This window comes from Equus przewalskii, chromosome 16, assembly GCF_037783145.1.
Source record: "Equus przewalskii isolate Varuska chromosome 16, EquPr2, whole genome shotgun sequence".
Taxonomy (NCBI): Eukaryota; Metazoa; Chordata; class Mammalia; order Perissodactyla; family Equidae; genus Equus; species Equus przewalskii.
The window spans coordinates 21,662,032-21,675,555 of NC_091846.1; the positions used below are offsets into that span (position 1 = coordinate 21,662,032).

Consider the following 13,524-nt stretch of genomic DNA (forward strand, 5'->3'; position numbering starts at 1 on the left):
GAGACCAGAGAGAAATTCAAGTAGGGCAAGTAAACTGTAAACACAGGCTCCAGAGTAATATCCGGTCCAGATACACAAATTGTGGAGTTAACAGCATACAAATGCTTGCTGAAGACACAGAATAAATGTGATTAGGGAGAATGTAGAATGAAGAGGGTCTTCTGTACGACATCAACAAATAAAGAACAAGTACAAGAGAAAGGAAACCAGGGAGACCGAGAAGGAACAAACAGGTGGAAGGGAACCCCAGGAGAGTAGCACCTCGGGAGTCAATGGAAGAACAGGAGTGGTGATTAACAATCTGGGCTTTGCAGTTCTGATGTATTTGGGTTTGAATTCCAGTATTGCTACTTAATAGCTGTGTGACCATATCTGTAAAATGGGAATAATACCAGCATCTGCCTCATGGAGTTGATATGCAGATAAGCACATGGCAGTTAGCAAGAAATTACTGTATATAATTTAACAGGGAATATAGTCTTAGGCAAAAGGAATTAATCTTTAATTGAGGAATTTTAGAGATCATTCAGCTAAGTGGGGAAAATATTTTGTGAAGCAAGGCCTTCCCCAAATCCTTAGAATCATTAAGTTTTTCACTGAGAGATAACAACAAAGATCATTGCATTTAGGCAAAACTATTTATGAAAGCAATTAATTGATTATTGTTACCATGTTTCTTTTCATGGATATGAGTCAATACTTCACACTAGGGATTTGTCTTTATTTGAGGTGGACATCTAGAGGGGAAGGATGTTGAAAGGTGTTTAGAAATAGCTTTTGGTAGCATTATAATCTTCCAGAATCATACACAATTCTCCTGGCCTGAGAAAATAAACAGTGATGCTGAAAGAAAGCAATCAGAACTTAAGTAAATTTTTGTTTTTCAGTGACTATCATTTAAAACTGTTAGAAATGTCAAGACATGACACCAAAAATGAGTTATTTAAAAAGTGAACAGGGTGAATGCTTAGTCTTGGAATGGATTAATAAAGAGAATACTGGTAATATAATTTAAGAAAATAAAGCCAATGAGAAAACAATGAAAATATCTGCTTGTACAATAAATGAATGTAACTAAGCGATTCATATTTACTTGTTCTAGGTTTTTAACATATTACTCCTTATGACATCCTTATTATCTCATACTGCTAGATTTCATTCTCATATTTAAATGGCTCTTCTTCCTCATGTCTTCCCTCTTGATCATTTTTGTCTTCTTGTTATAGAAACTTTTAACCACACTAATATTAAGTAAGAAGAGAGATAACCAACATATCTGATAAATGAGATTAACAGATCCAGTTACTAACTTTTTTGAACAAAGAGGCTAAATGAATATCATAAGAAGAAATATTTGAGTGATTTCATTTCAACTGTAGACCGCAGAGATGGTTACTAAAATGTAAACAATTTTGGTTTCTTGCTCCTTTTCTTTACTTCTTTGTGCATTACATGCATGCTCAGGGTTGTAATTTAAAACTGGAAATATTTCAGTATATTTTACTAGAAGACATTTACAAAGAGTACATGAGCAGGTACTTGAATTGGAAATCAAATCAGTATATTAATATTGCTGCTACTTGCCTCCAGAAATACAGAACACCATCTGGTAACTCCACTGTTCTTGCTCCCTCACTTAGCTAGATATGACTCTTTATTGTAAGAATATAATCATGAAGCAAGAAGTATAGCAGCTTTGTAAAGAAGGAAGATAACTAAATTATATATTTACACTATGTGTCTCCACATCTCATTTGAGACAGACATTCTTTGTAAACAGGCAATGCTCATGAATCACACTAATCTGAATTCATTTAATAGATGAATATTTATGGAGTACTTACTACATACATGGATAATGACCTAGGTACACAGAAATATATGTATCTCTCTATCTTTTCAGGAGCTTCAGGGCATCGGTCTAGAGGATCTCTAAGACATATTTGAGCCTATGATCCACAAAGTGTGCTCTATGGACCCTTGAGGGTCCCCAAATCCTTTCAGAGAATACACTATGTCAAACTATTTTAAGAGTAATGCTAAGACATTATTTGCCCTTTTTCTTCCTGTATTAACATTAAGTGATGGCACAAAATCATTGGTAAGTAAGAGTGTTGGTGTCTTAGCACGAATCAAGGCAGTGGCACCAAACTACCAGTAAGTCACTGTATTCTTCACCACCACTCTCACTTAAAAATGTCCTGGATAAAGCAACATATATGATTACCACAGTACAATGGCTAAGGAAAAGCACTTGGTGAGATTGTGTGAGTTGTAAGCTAAACAAGCTGCCTTTTTTTTTTTTTCATGGAAAACCATTTCTACTTAAAAGAACCACTAATAAAAATTAAGGTTTTTCAGACTTGGGTGTTTTGCACACATTTTCTCAAAAATGAACAAAGTGAGCTTATCACTTGAAGGACAGAACTGACAGCACTTGTTGCTAATGATAAAATTCAAGCTACAAAGTTAAAACTAGAAATTTGGAAACTTTGCATCTGCCATGATAAGCTTGACAGCTTCTCAATAATTAGTCACATTTTGATGAGATTGGCAGCAATATTAACAAATGTGATTTTTTAAATATTATATGATGAAATGTATCAATATTTGGAAAATTTGCATATTCACTGAACCAGTATTTTCCAAGTGGCCAATGCATGATGTTATAAAATCATACATGTGTAAAAGACCCATTCAAAGTGCAAGACAGACATATTTTAATGTAACAGAGTGTAAAAAACCTCACTGATAAGAGTTCAGATTCCACATTATGACTAACCTTGAAGGAATGACTACTTGTTGAGTTTTGTAGTTGTATGAAAGAAAAATATTCACAATTATCTGAAAGGCTATTAAAATATTTTTCCTTTTTCCAATTTCTTGTCTGGGTGAAGCTTCATTTTCTTTATACATCCCAACCAAAGCACCATATCACAACAGATTGAATGTAGAAGCAGATATGAGAGTCTCTCGTCTATTAACCCAACTATTAAAGAGATTTGTAAAAATTTAAAACAATGTTCTTCTAATTTTTTTTGTTTCAGAAAATAGTTATTTCTCACAAACATGTAACTTACGTTAACATGTTGGGTTTACTATTAAAAAATGAGACAATTAACATTTTTGAAGATTCTCAGTTTCTAATACAGTAAATATGAACAGATATTATCCACATAAACAAAAGCTGTTAGAGGTTTTAAATACTTTTAAGAATATAAAGTAGTCCTGAGATCAAAAGAAAGTTTGAGAACCACTGGCCTAGATAATGTCCCAGTGAAATCAGTACAGCAGTACCCCCTTATCCACAGGGGATATGTTCCAAGACCCCCAGTGGATGCCTGAAACCACAGATAGTAGCAAACCCCATATATACAATGTTTTTTCCTATACATGCATATCTAAAGATAAAGTTTAATTTATAAATTAGGCACAGTAAGAGATTAACAACAATAACTTCTCCTTGGCATATCCAAATTGCCAGCATCACTATTCATGTGCTTTGGGGCCATTATTAAGTAAAATAAGGGTTACCTGAACACAAGCACTGTGATACCACAGCAGTTGAGATGGCTACTAAAGTGACTAGTGGATGAGTGGCGTATACACTGTTAATACACTGGACAAAGGGATGATTCATGTCCCAGGCGAGACAGAGTGGGATGGCGCAAGATTTCATCATGCTATTCAGAACAGCATGCACTTTAAAACTTATGAATTGTTTATTTTCTGGAATTTTCCATTTAATATTTTCGGGCCATGGTTGACTGCAGGTAACTGAAACCACGAAAAGCGAAACCATGGATAAGGGGAGACTACCACACTATGATCTGTATAACAATCCATACATTACAAGTATATTAAAGGGTGGTGAAACTATTCTGTATGATACGGCCATGGTAGATACATGACATTATGCATTTGTCATAAAGCAGAAAGAGTGAATACTAATGTATGCAAATTTTAAAATATCATTTAAAAGGTCAGGATCCCAGGAAGGAATGCAGATTGTGACAAGAGACTGTATTACAAATGTATACACAACTTCACTGAAGGATTGGGTAGAAAACGTGCTGACCTAAATAACTTTGGAAATAAGTGGAGTCCGAAAGACTAAAAGTAAAAGGAACTGTGAACAAGCACTGAAGTTTTCTACCTGGGAGTAAGTTTACCTTTCTGATACTGCTAGACGTATATACTGAAAACAAACAATTAAGTAACTGGATAACAGTGGGAACCACGTTTCTCATTGTGGGAGTGGGAGTTTACCGATAAGCAAGGAGAGTAGGCTAGAATGATCTATGTGGTGACAGATTATACTTGGAAACATCAGTATAAATTCATATTTAGCTTAATATAGAGTACAGATGGTTACATATAGAAATATTTATGGATATGTGTATATACAGGTTAGTATACATATATTTCCTTGTTCTGACAGCTGAGAGGGCCTATAAGCAACGACATCGCGTAGCAACAAGCACACCTGTTATCCAGATCTTGGTTTCTAATAGCATTCTTTAGCAAAACGAACCAGGCTCATTCAAGAAATGGCTGATTCTAGGACTGGGACAGGAAATATACAAGATGAGTCTGGAGCATCCTCTAACCAGAAAATAAAGAAGTGCTAAATAACAAAAATAACAAAATAAAACAAAAACAACCTATATTAATGAGGGTACTTCAAAGGGACACAGCCAAGTGAAAGAGGTTCCAATGGCCAATCTGGGACAATATGAGTTACAAAATAAAACAGTACTGAACTATAACCCAAATTATAAAATAAGTATCCATGATCACATACTGACATAAATACTGAATAAACACATAAATGAGGGAAAGGAGACAAATCTTCCTTGCAGAAGAATTCCATAATTAGTGCAGGTAGTCTGTTCTCAAGGAGAGGGAACATAAATGCCCCACTCCTTATGCGGGAGTGCATAGAGAATTCCTGTCAGAGTACAGCAGGGAAGGGCGGGGGGAGAGTAATTTATAGTGGAGAAACCAGATTACACTATGTCAGCAAGCTCGACATCAAAAAATGAGAAACCATGTTGATAACATGAACGCTTGATATAATGTGGTAAAACTGGTACTTTATCTCTCCCTCCCAAAAACCCATAACCCCAGTCCAATCATGAGAAAAATTCAGTCAATAATTCCAATAGAGGGGCATCCTACAAAATACTTGAATACAAAATCCTACAAAATAAAAATCAAGCAACGTTTGAGAAACCGTCACATTCAAGAGGACCCTTAGGAGACATGATGAGTAAATGTAATGTGGTATCCTGTATGGAATCCTGGAACAGAAAAAAAAATCAGGTAAAAACTAAGGAAATATGAATAAGCTATGGATTTTAGTTAATAATAATGTGTCAATAATGGTTCATTAACTGTAACAAATGTAGCAGCCAAATGTTAAGATGTTAATTATAGGCAAAACTTATAAACTTGGGGCAGGGAATATGGGAACTCTCAATTTCTATGTAAATTGAAAAGTTTTCTAAGAAATAAAGAATATTTTTTAAAAGTACGTTAAAGTACTGACTTAGCATTAGATACACAATTAATTATAAACAGTCAAAATTGTTGGCTACATGAGAATAAACCCTTAACTCCTTTTAATTCAGAAAAGTCGCTTGCAATGAAAAACCTTGAAAATTCCACAATTCAATTTCATTAAGTAGTCTATATACTTTTAAACACAAAGTTTAAGAATGGTTTTTTCAACCTACCATTTCTTTCTCCCATCTTTTGGCGTTGTTTATAAACATAAAACTCTTCAAAATTAACTTCATTAAAGGAGTGAATCACTTTGATTGGAGAATATAACTGGGATCCAACTGTGGTCTCTATGAAATTCGCAGTCCTCAAAGAAAATACATCATTATACCATTCTAAACCAAATATTCTTTGATACTTCAATTTTCAAATAGAAATTGTGGTTGAAGAAACTTTCAGAAATGACCACTAGTCCAAACTAATGACAAGTCCATGCATCTTTATCAAATGAATATTTATAGTCATATCAGTTCATTGACAATATCTTTTTAAAAATAAATACCAACTTCATCTTTTGGTCCATGAATGTACTCTGTAAGGAAAACAATAAAGAATGGGACATATTTGTAAAGAATAAAATATATAAGGAAAAAAAGAGATTCTTACAACAATAACTCTATCTTTTAAAACAGCATGAACTATTATGAAAAGAGAATACATATGAACTGGGAAAATGTATAAAATATCAAAATTAGGAAAATTACAGAGAAATTAAGAATCATTCATATTTAATATATTTGTTAATTAACATAAACTATCCCCATTTTATAAATACTTTATAAAAGCTTTTAAAATGAGGATAATAATGCTAACTACCTCAAAGGATTGTTGTGAGAATAAGACAAACACTTAGAATAGTGCCTGGCATATACAAAAGACCCAATAAATTCTAGCAATTATTATTATTTTTCTTTCAATATATACTTTTAAAACAAAATTTGGATTTTAGTATATATAAGTTTTTATAATCTTTCATTGATAACATGTCCTGCACTTTCCCCCATCACTAATATTTTTCTATGACTTTTAGGTGGCTGTATAATGTACTTTGGTTAATAATCCATATATTAAAGTACACTAACGAATTTTAATAATTAAATTTTAATAAATGATTAATTAGTACTGTAAATAAAACACTATATTGGACATTTAGATTGTTTGTATTTTTCCAGTATAATAATTAATGCTGGAATATACTTTATATATATCTCTGATTATTTCCTTAAGATATACACCTAGAGGTGGAACTAACAGGTCAAAAAGAGATCAACAATTTTCAGTCTCAAGATGTTAGTCAACATATGATAAATTCTTCTCCCATTCCCACACCACATCCACAGAAATGTTAGAAGTTCTTTTTTGTTTTTTAGCTGAGGAAGATGAGTCCTGAACTAACATCTGTGCCAACCTTCCTCCACTTTATACGTGGATCACGGCCTCAGCATGGCTGATGAGTGGTGAAGAACTGCACCCAAGGTGCGAACCCACAAACCCAGGCGACTGAGGTGGAGCATGCTGAACTTAACCACCATACCACAGAGCCAGCCCCCTAGAAGATTTTTTTAAAATTAAAAATATATAGTCATGCTGAAAACAAAAAAGGAATTCTCTATGTACCAAGTCTGTGAGAACTCTCTGGGGAAAGGAAACAGATGGGAAGCTGCAGAGATAATGCCAATCACCATCACAACATGGCAAAGGAAGAGCCAGCCTTCTCAGAGGAGAAGAGTCCACAACCGAGAGTCATCAAACATCTGAGGAAAGCTACACCACGAAAGAGACTTAACAAGCTCACCAATAGAGGAAGATTGGCAACACATGTTCGCTCTGGGCCAATCTTCCTCACCAAAAAAAAAAAGAGGAAGAAGAAGAAAGAAAGAAAGAAATGCCCGATGCAAAACATTAATGGAAGATTAAGTCTGAACCCAGAATACTATTTTAGCCAAGCTATCTGTCAATGCCGAGAGTAAAAAAAGAGACTTTTACAGACATTCAAAGAGCCACTCAGAGACTCTCTGAAAGAAGTAAAGAAGTACTTCGTGAATAAAAACTAACCTAGAAGGAAGTACTGAGGTACAAGAAGCAATAGTGAGCAAATAAATGAGTAACACACAGTAATGCTAGATAAATACAGCCTAAAAATGGGTTTTAATAACAAATGAAACAAAAATGCTAGAAGATACAACCATGGGAAATTATGTTCTTTTTTGAAGGGGGGATGGAAGGGGATTGTCACAAGATCAGAGAAAGTAAAGTAGAAGCATACTACTAAGTTCTTCTTCATAGGAAGGATATCAATACTAACTAAGTTTAGACTTTGTTAGGAAAACATAAACTTAAAAACTGGGTTGAAAACGTAAAGGTAGTCCATTAAAAAGAAAACAGGTAGAACAAAGAAAACTTGGGCTTACCTCAAAAAGAGAAATGGAAAAATAACATACAAAAGATACAAAGAGAAGCATGGTAAATAAGATGAGAAGAAAAAGGCCAAACATGTTAATAATCACAAAAAAAGTGAATATGTTCATCTTACTTAATAAAGGACAGACTCTCAGATTGGATTGCAAGCAAAACCTAGCTATGATATTTTAAAATAAGAGACCCAATTAAATCACAAAATATCATCTAAAGGTTGAAATGAAGGGACATGAAAAAAGACATACTAGCAAACACAGGAAGAAACATTCATATCAAAGAAAATAGAATTTAATATGAAAACCAATAAACAAAGAGAAATATTTTACAGTGACAGAACAATTCACCATGAATATCTCATGGAAATGATTGACTTAATACCAAATAGGCTCAAGAAGTAAAAATCCCAATTAGAGGGATAAATTATTATCCTTATTAAAATCTTAATAAAAGAAGATAAAAAATATTTTTATGTTAATAAAAAGAAATTAAAACAACAGTTAAAGATCTTAAGAGCTGCATGCCACACATCCCCACCTCTTACTCCCAGTACACCAGGTTCATAAAGTTTTATAGATGAATTCTACAAAACTTTCAAGGAATGAATAACTTCTATAGTACACAAAACAGTTTCAAAGCAGGAAAAATATGGGAAGCTTTGAACTCTTTTTTTATGATTAGTAAAACCTTGACACCTTGGGTAAGAAACTCAAGGCCAAAAGCACTTCTGGGTAGAGAAGCAGAAATAGTATGTAAAAATATAAAGCAGTAGAGCGTCGATGCAAACAATCAATAACCAATCTATAGATAAGAAAGAGTGATAGTGATTGATATTTAATGAGCCAACGCTGAGGACTAGCCCAGAAGCATTATCTTCCCCAGAGAAGAAAGCACCCCAGAGAAGTGTGGTTTACAGCATGGTTACATATCGTTTCAGAACAAAGAACATACATCAAGCATAACAGGAAAACAATTTTTTCCCCCAAAGTGACAAGGAGATGTCCTCCTGCAGTTTAGCACGTACATACCAGGTCAACTTGACCTTGGCTCTCTGGGAAGAAGAGCTTATCTTCAAAGAAGTGCTGGTATAGGCTTCAGAGAAAGGGAGACATTCATCTCTATCTTTAAAGAGCGCATTCTGTGCTTTGGGGAAATGTTTGAAGCAGATGTACAATGCACGTCTGGGGGGCCATAAGTCAGTCCGGTTTTGGAAAAAGAAGTTTTAGGCCAAATCAGATTTAAAATGGCCTTTCCATATACTTCAATATGCAAAAACATTGTTATTCTTACATTTTTATCAAGAGTAAAAGTATATTACCAATGTAGGGTGTAACCCAGGAATACCCAAAGGTTTAACATAGGAAAGTTTATCAATGTAAATTGCTACATTAATAGATAAATGGAGGAAAACTATCCTCTCAGACGCAGAAAAACAAAACAAAAAAATTCAATAGAAGTCAACAACTATTCTGGGGAGGAGGTAAGAGGGGGAACACTTAGCAAACTAGGAATAAGAGAGAACTTCTTTAACCTGATAATGACTACTAAAACCTAGCAGCAAACATCATACTCAATGAGGAAACATTAGAAGCATTTTCATTAAAGTGAGCTCAGGATGAGGACACTTGCCACCGCTGCTCTTATTCAATATGGTACTGGAAGTCTTAGAGAGATGCAGTAAAATAAAGAGACCTAAAGATTGTAAAAAAGAGAAAAAGCCATTGCAGAATAAACAGAAACTAACAAAAATAAAATAAAGTTAAAAGCCAAGCAAACAGTTGAGAGAAAATGTTTGTAACATATTTTAACAACAGTAACAAAAAGGGGACATAGCCATAGACAGTGAAGAAATTTGGTAAAATTATACAGGTACATGGTATACAGGACATATAAAGAACTCCTTAAATCATTAAGAAAAAGATGACTCAATAGAAAAGTGGGTAATTTTTAAAAGAAATTATAAAAATTTACATAAGTTATAGGTTAATAAACATATGACTAGATACTGCAACCTTACTAATAATCAGAGAATGAAAAATTTTTTTAAATGAGTATCATTTTCATCCATCAGATATGCAAAAAGTAAGATGATAGTATCTTGGTTGGTCTAGATTGTAGGGAAATTGAAATTTCATTAACAACTTGTGGGATGTATAAATTAGCAGAAGTATTTTAGAGGCAAATTTGGCAAGACCTATTAAAATTAAAAATGTTCATAACTTAAAACCAAACAATTCCACTTTTAAATATATGTCCTTGAGATACCACATGTGCACAAGAAAACATATACAAGGATTTCCCTTGCAGCATTGTTTCTAAGGTGAAAAACTGGAAGAAACCTAATGTCCATCAAGAGGAGGACAGTAAATAAAACATGCTATATAGTACATGTCACACAAAATAGAATTTAATATGAAAAAGAGACAAAGAAATATATTTTACATTAACAGAACAATTCAGCCATACACTGGAACACTATCCAGCAGATAAAAAAAATGAGCTGTAAACAACAAAATGAGATATAAATAACATGGACACGCTGCAAAAACACTCAAGTGAATAAAGTTCCAAAATTACATAGTATGACACCATTTCCATTTAAAAAAAAATCACGAATGCATATATGCACATATAGAGTACATATAAACATAAAACAAAGACTTGAAGGCTCTGCACCCAAGTCTTTGGTATGTGTGGGGGGGACAGGGGGGACACGACTCAGGGATGGTGAATTATGCTCTCTATCTGTAAGGTTCTAATTTTGTAGCAGAATGTAAAAGTGTGCTGAATTTAAAATTTAAGTATACAATTTTCAAAAAAGGATTGTCTATCTTAAAGTCTCCTGGAGCACATTGCCAAAATGCTTTCCAGAAAGGTTCTACCAATTTACACTTCCACCTACAACATATAAACATGGTTGGTAAGAGCTTCTTTTTAAAGAGGGCCTCACCAGTGTCCTCCATCGCTTCTGAAAATTTAAAAGTAACTGAACTTAAAAAAGTAAAAACATGTTCTCTGAAAAAAATTGCAAAATATAATAAAGCATAAAGAAGAAAATTTAAATCACTCATAATCTCATCATCCAGAGACAACCAGTGTTAATATTTTGGAGCACAACAGGGATTTTTAAGTTTGTTCATTTTTTCCCCTTCTCACTTTTTCATTTTGGCAGAGAAGGAGTCGGTCTGTTTCACTTCAATTTACGGTTCTTTTTCGTTTTTAAAAATAGGCTCTTATGAAACTGTGACCATTTCTTCTCTGTTCTTTAATTAGGATGACAGTAAGGGACGTTTACCGAGTCTAAACTACGTGTCAGGCGCGCTTCTGAACACTTCACAAATTCTTATTAATCTGCATAACGATCAAAGGGGATAAATCAGCATGCCAGTTTTTCCAATGAAGAAGCTAAAGCATGTCACACTGTAAGTGGCAGAGACAAAAAATAAGGAACCAGGCAGTCTGGTTTCAGAGCCCATGGTTTTTGATTATTCCACTCTACCGCCTCAAAGTTACCTCTTTTCTTGGCCTCATTCATTAATACATACAGAACTTGCTGTGGGCTTCCACATGCCGAATGGTACAGTTATATACTGCTGCTTATTTTATTTAATTTCTTATTGGGTAAGAAGTTGTTGGGTTGTGGTTAAGCAAGGTCAGAAGCTCTTAGGATCTGATCTCAACTACATGACCCTGGATAAATGATTTTGCTTATTTAGGGCGTGTGCAGTCTTACCTGCGAAATGGGTCAGTGGTTAGACCTTCAAGTTCTGCTTCTGGATTTTATACTGCAGTCCATTTCCTACAGCCCTTTTTATAGCCTCTGGTTCCCAGCTGCTGAGCAGTCACCTCATATTAAGGTGTCCACCGGGAGACTGAGACCGAAATGGGGGTTGAGAACTCAGTGCGCCCGCGATCAATTCTCCAGCCCGGGACTGCACGTGAGTGAAAGGAGAAGGGAGGTTGCAAGGTCCTGGGCCGGAGGAGCCGTCGCGGGGCAACCCAAGGCCGTGCCTCGGCTTCACGGGCTCCACTGCGTTTTCCAAGCCGCCCGCCGGACCTGACGGCTGTCCTCCGCCCGCTCCGTAGGACAGGCTGGATTTCCCCGCGGGCCGGGCTCCTCTCCGACTCCACGCCACCGACAGCCCACGGCCCCAAGTGTCCCCTGGCCGGGACCTACTTCACCATGTACTAGATCTCACCTCAGCAACAACTGTTCCACCTCGCCTCAGCCAGGGAGTGTGCACCCCCCAATTTCTAAAGTCCAGGCCTACCTAACACGAACCCTAAATGGGAGGAGTCGGACACCGACGACTTCCATCACCTGGCCGGGAGCCCATTGGTTGTATACCCCACTGGGTCCACGCCTCAAAGGCCCTGCGCGCGTACCGCCGGCAACGCGGTGGCGCCGGAGCGCGCCTCCTTCCGATTGGCTGCCAGCGCTCTCGGGTTGTCTCGCGCGCCCTGGCTGCGCCAATGGAGACATCCGCGGTCGAGTGGCCGGCATCGCTGGAGTGGTGGTGCAGCTGTTTCCTCCGGTAGGTGCTTGGCTGCCATCTTGTGTGTGGCTGGGACTGAGCTTGGCTATTGAAAGCTTACTTAGTACCTCAAGGTGTAGACGGGTCCTGAGGGAGCCGACCCGGCGCGTTCTTGCTTGTTTGAAAGGGAGGGCTTTTCCTGGCCTGAGTCTCAGCTCTTGCTCGGGAGAGCGACGAATGGGAGGGGCGGGGAGGCCACGCTTTGGTTTGGTTGTCATTGTGTAGGCTTGGTGGGGGCTCTAATGCCTTAACACTGATTCCTTGGGTACCTGGGAGCTATTCCAATCATCTTTGTCTCGGAAAGATTCTGACCATCAAGCCCTAATTACTGACAAAGGAAGTTGGCTGATGGACTGCCTGATTTAGGAAGGAACAAGGCTGGTAAGGGACGGGGAGAGAGGGAGATGCCTCACTACTATCCTCAGGTTCGAAAGAGACGTCTTCATTTTGTGTCGTTAATGAGGGAGCGGCTGCTGAAGTGTTTGCTCTTCTCGGTAGTTACCCTGTGACTAGTGCCATCCTTTGGTGGTAGTGGGCGGCGGGTTCTCCGTTTGGGCGGTTTTATTCATTAGTGTGCAGCCAACATTCCTGCAGTGGTCTCTTTTAAAAGCTAGAAAGTGGTGGTGTTTGCAGAAACAGTGGAAGTGAAGGAGGAATTTTGTCAGATCTTGGTTTCCCTGGTTATGATCTGCTGAAGATGAGAAATATCTGGTCTGTCTTGATGTGCTTGGTTGGTTCATCTGCTTGGTCATGGGGCAGCGGGAGGGAAAGCATTTGTAGGGGGAAGCATCTTCTGAGCTCTTTTTGGGGTGGGAGGAAGGAGACAGGAATTACCTTCTTTTCCTCTTCCTCATTATCTGTTTAAATCGGAGTAGAAAGCACGCATTGTCTTTCATTTGAGGGGGATATTTATCGGAACCGAAAATCTGGCCCATAAAAGGCTAGTATTTTGTGATTTGCCTTAGCAGTTTGGACACGTGGGAAGAAAGCAAAGATACTTATCTTATTG

General features: G+C 36.7%; 2 protein-coding genes across 39 annotated transcripts in view; one reads left to right on the forward strand and one right to left on the reverse strand.

Annotated features, from left to right (window-relative positions):
* SETDB2 (SET domain bifurcated histone lysine methyltransferase 2) overlaps positions 1 to 12,408 on the reverse strand; it is a 75,297-nt gene extending 62,889 nt beyond the window's left edge. The window contains exons 1-3 of one of the 9 annotated variants that reach the window (XM_070578168.1): positions 11,714 to 12,253; positions 5,739 to 6,097; positions 670 to 737 (exon numbers count right to left, since the gene is read on the reverse strand). Coding sequence is in view for 6 of the 9 variants with exons in the window: in XM_070578177.1 (XP_070434278.1) it covers positions 5,739 to 5,754 (16 nt within the window). In the remaining 3 variants the exon portion in view is untranslated. Of the gene's footprint in view, positions 1 to 669; positions 738 to 5,738; positions 6,098 to 11,713 lie in introns of all 9 variants that reach the window. The other 8 variants (XM_070578169.1, XM_070578177.1, XM_070578166.1 and 5 more) reach the window with 8 other exon arrangements.
* Positions 12,325 to 13,524, forward strand: part of CAB39L (calcium binding protein 39 like) — a 156,691-nt gene continuing 155,491 nt past the window's right edge. For 6 of the 30 annotated variants that reach the window (XM_070578225.1, XM_070578204.1, XM_070578211.1 and 3 more), the window contains exon 1: positions 12,518 to 12,896. The gene's annotated coding sequence lies outside the window, so the exon portion shown is untranslated. Of the gene's footprint in view, positions 12,897 to 13,524 lie in introns of all 30 variants that reach the window. The other 24 variants (XM_070578193.1, XM_070578198.1, XM_070578218.1 and 21 more) reach the window with 17 other exon arrangements.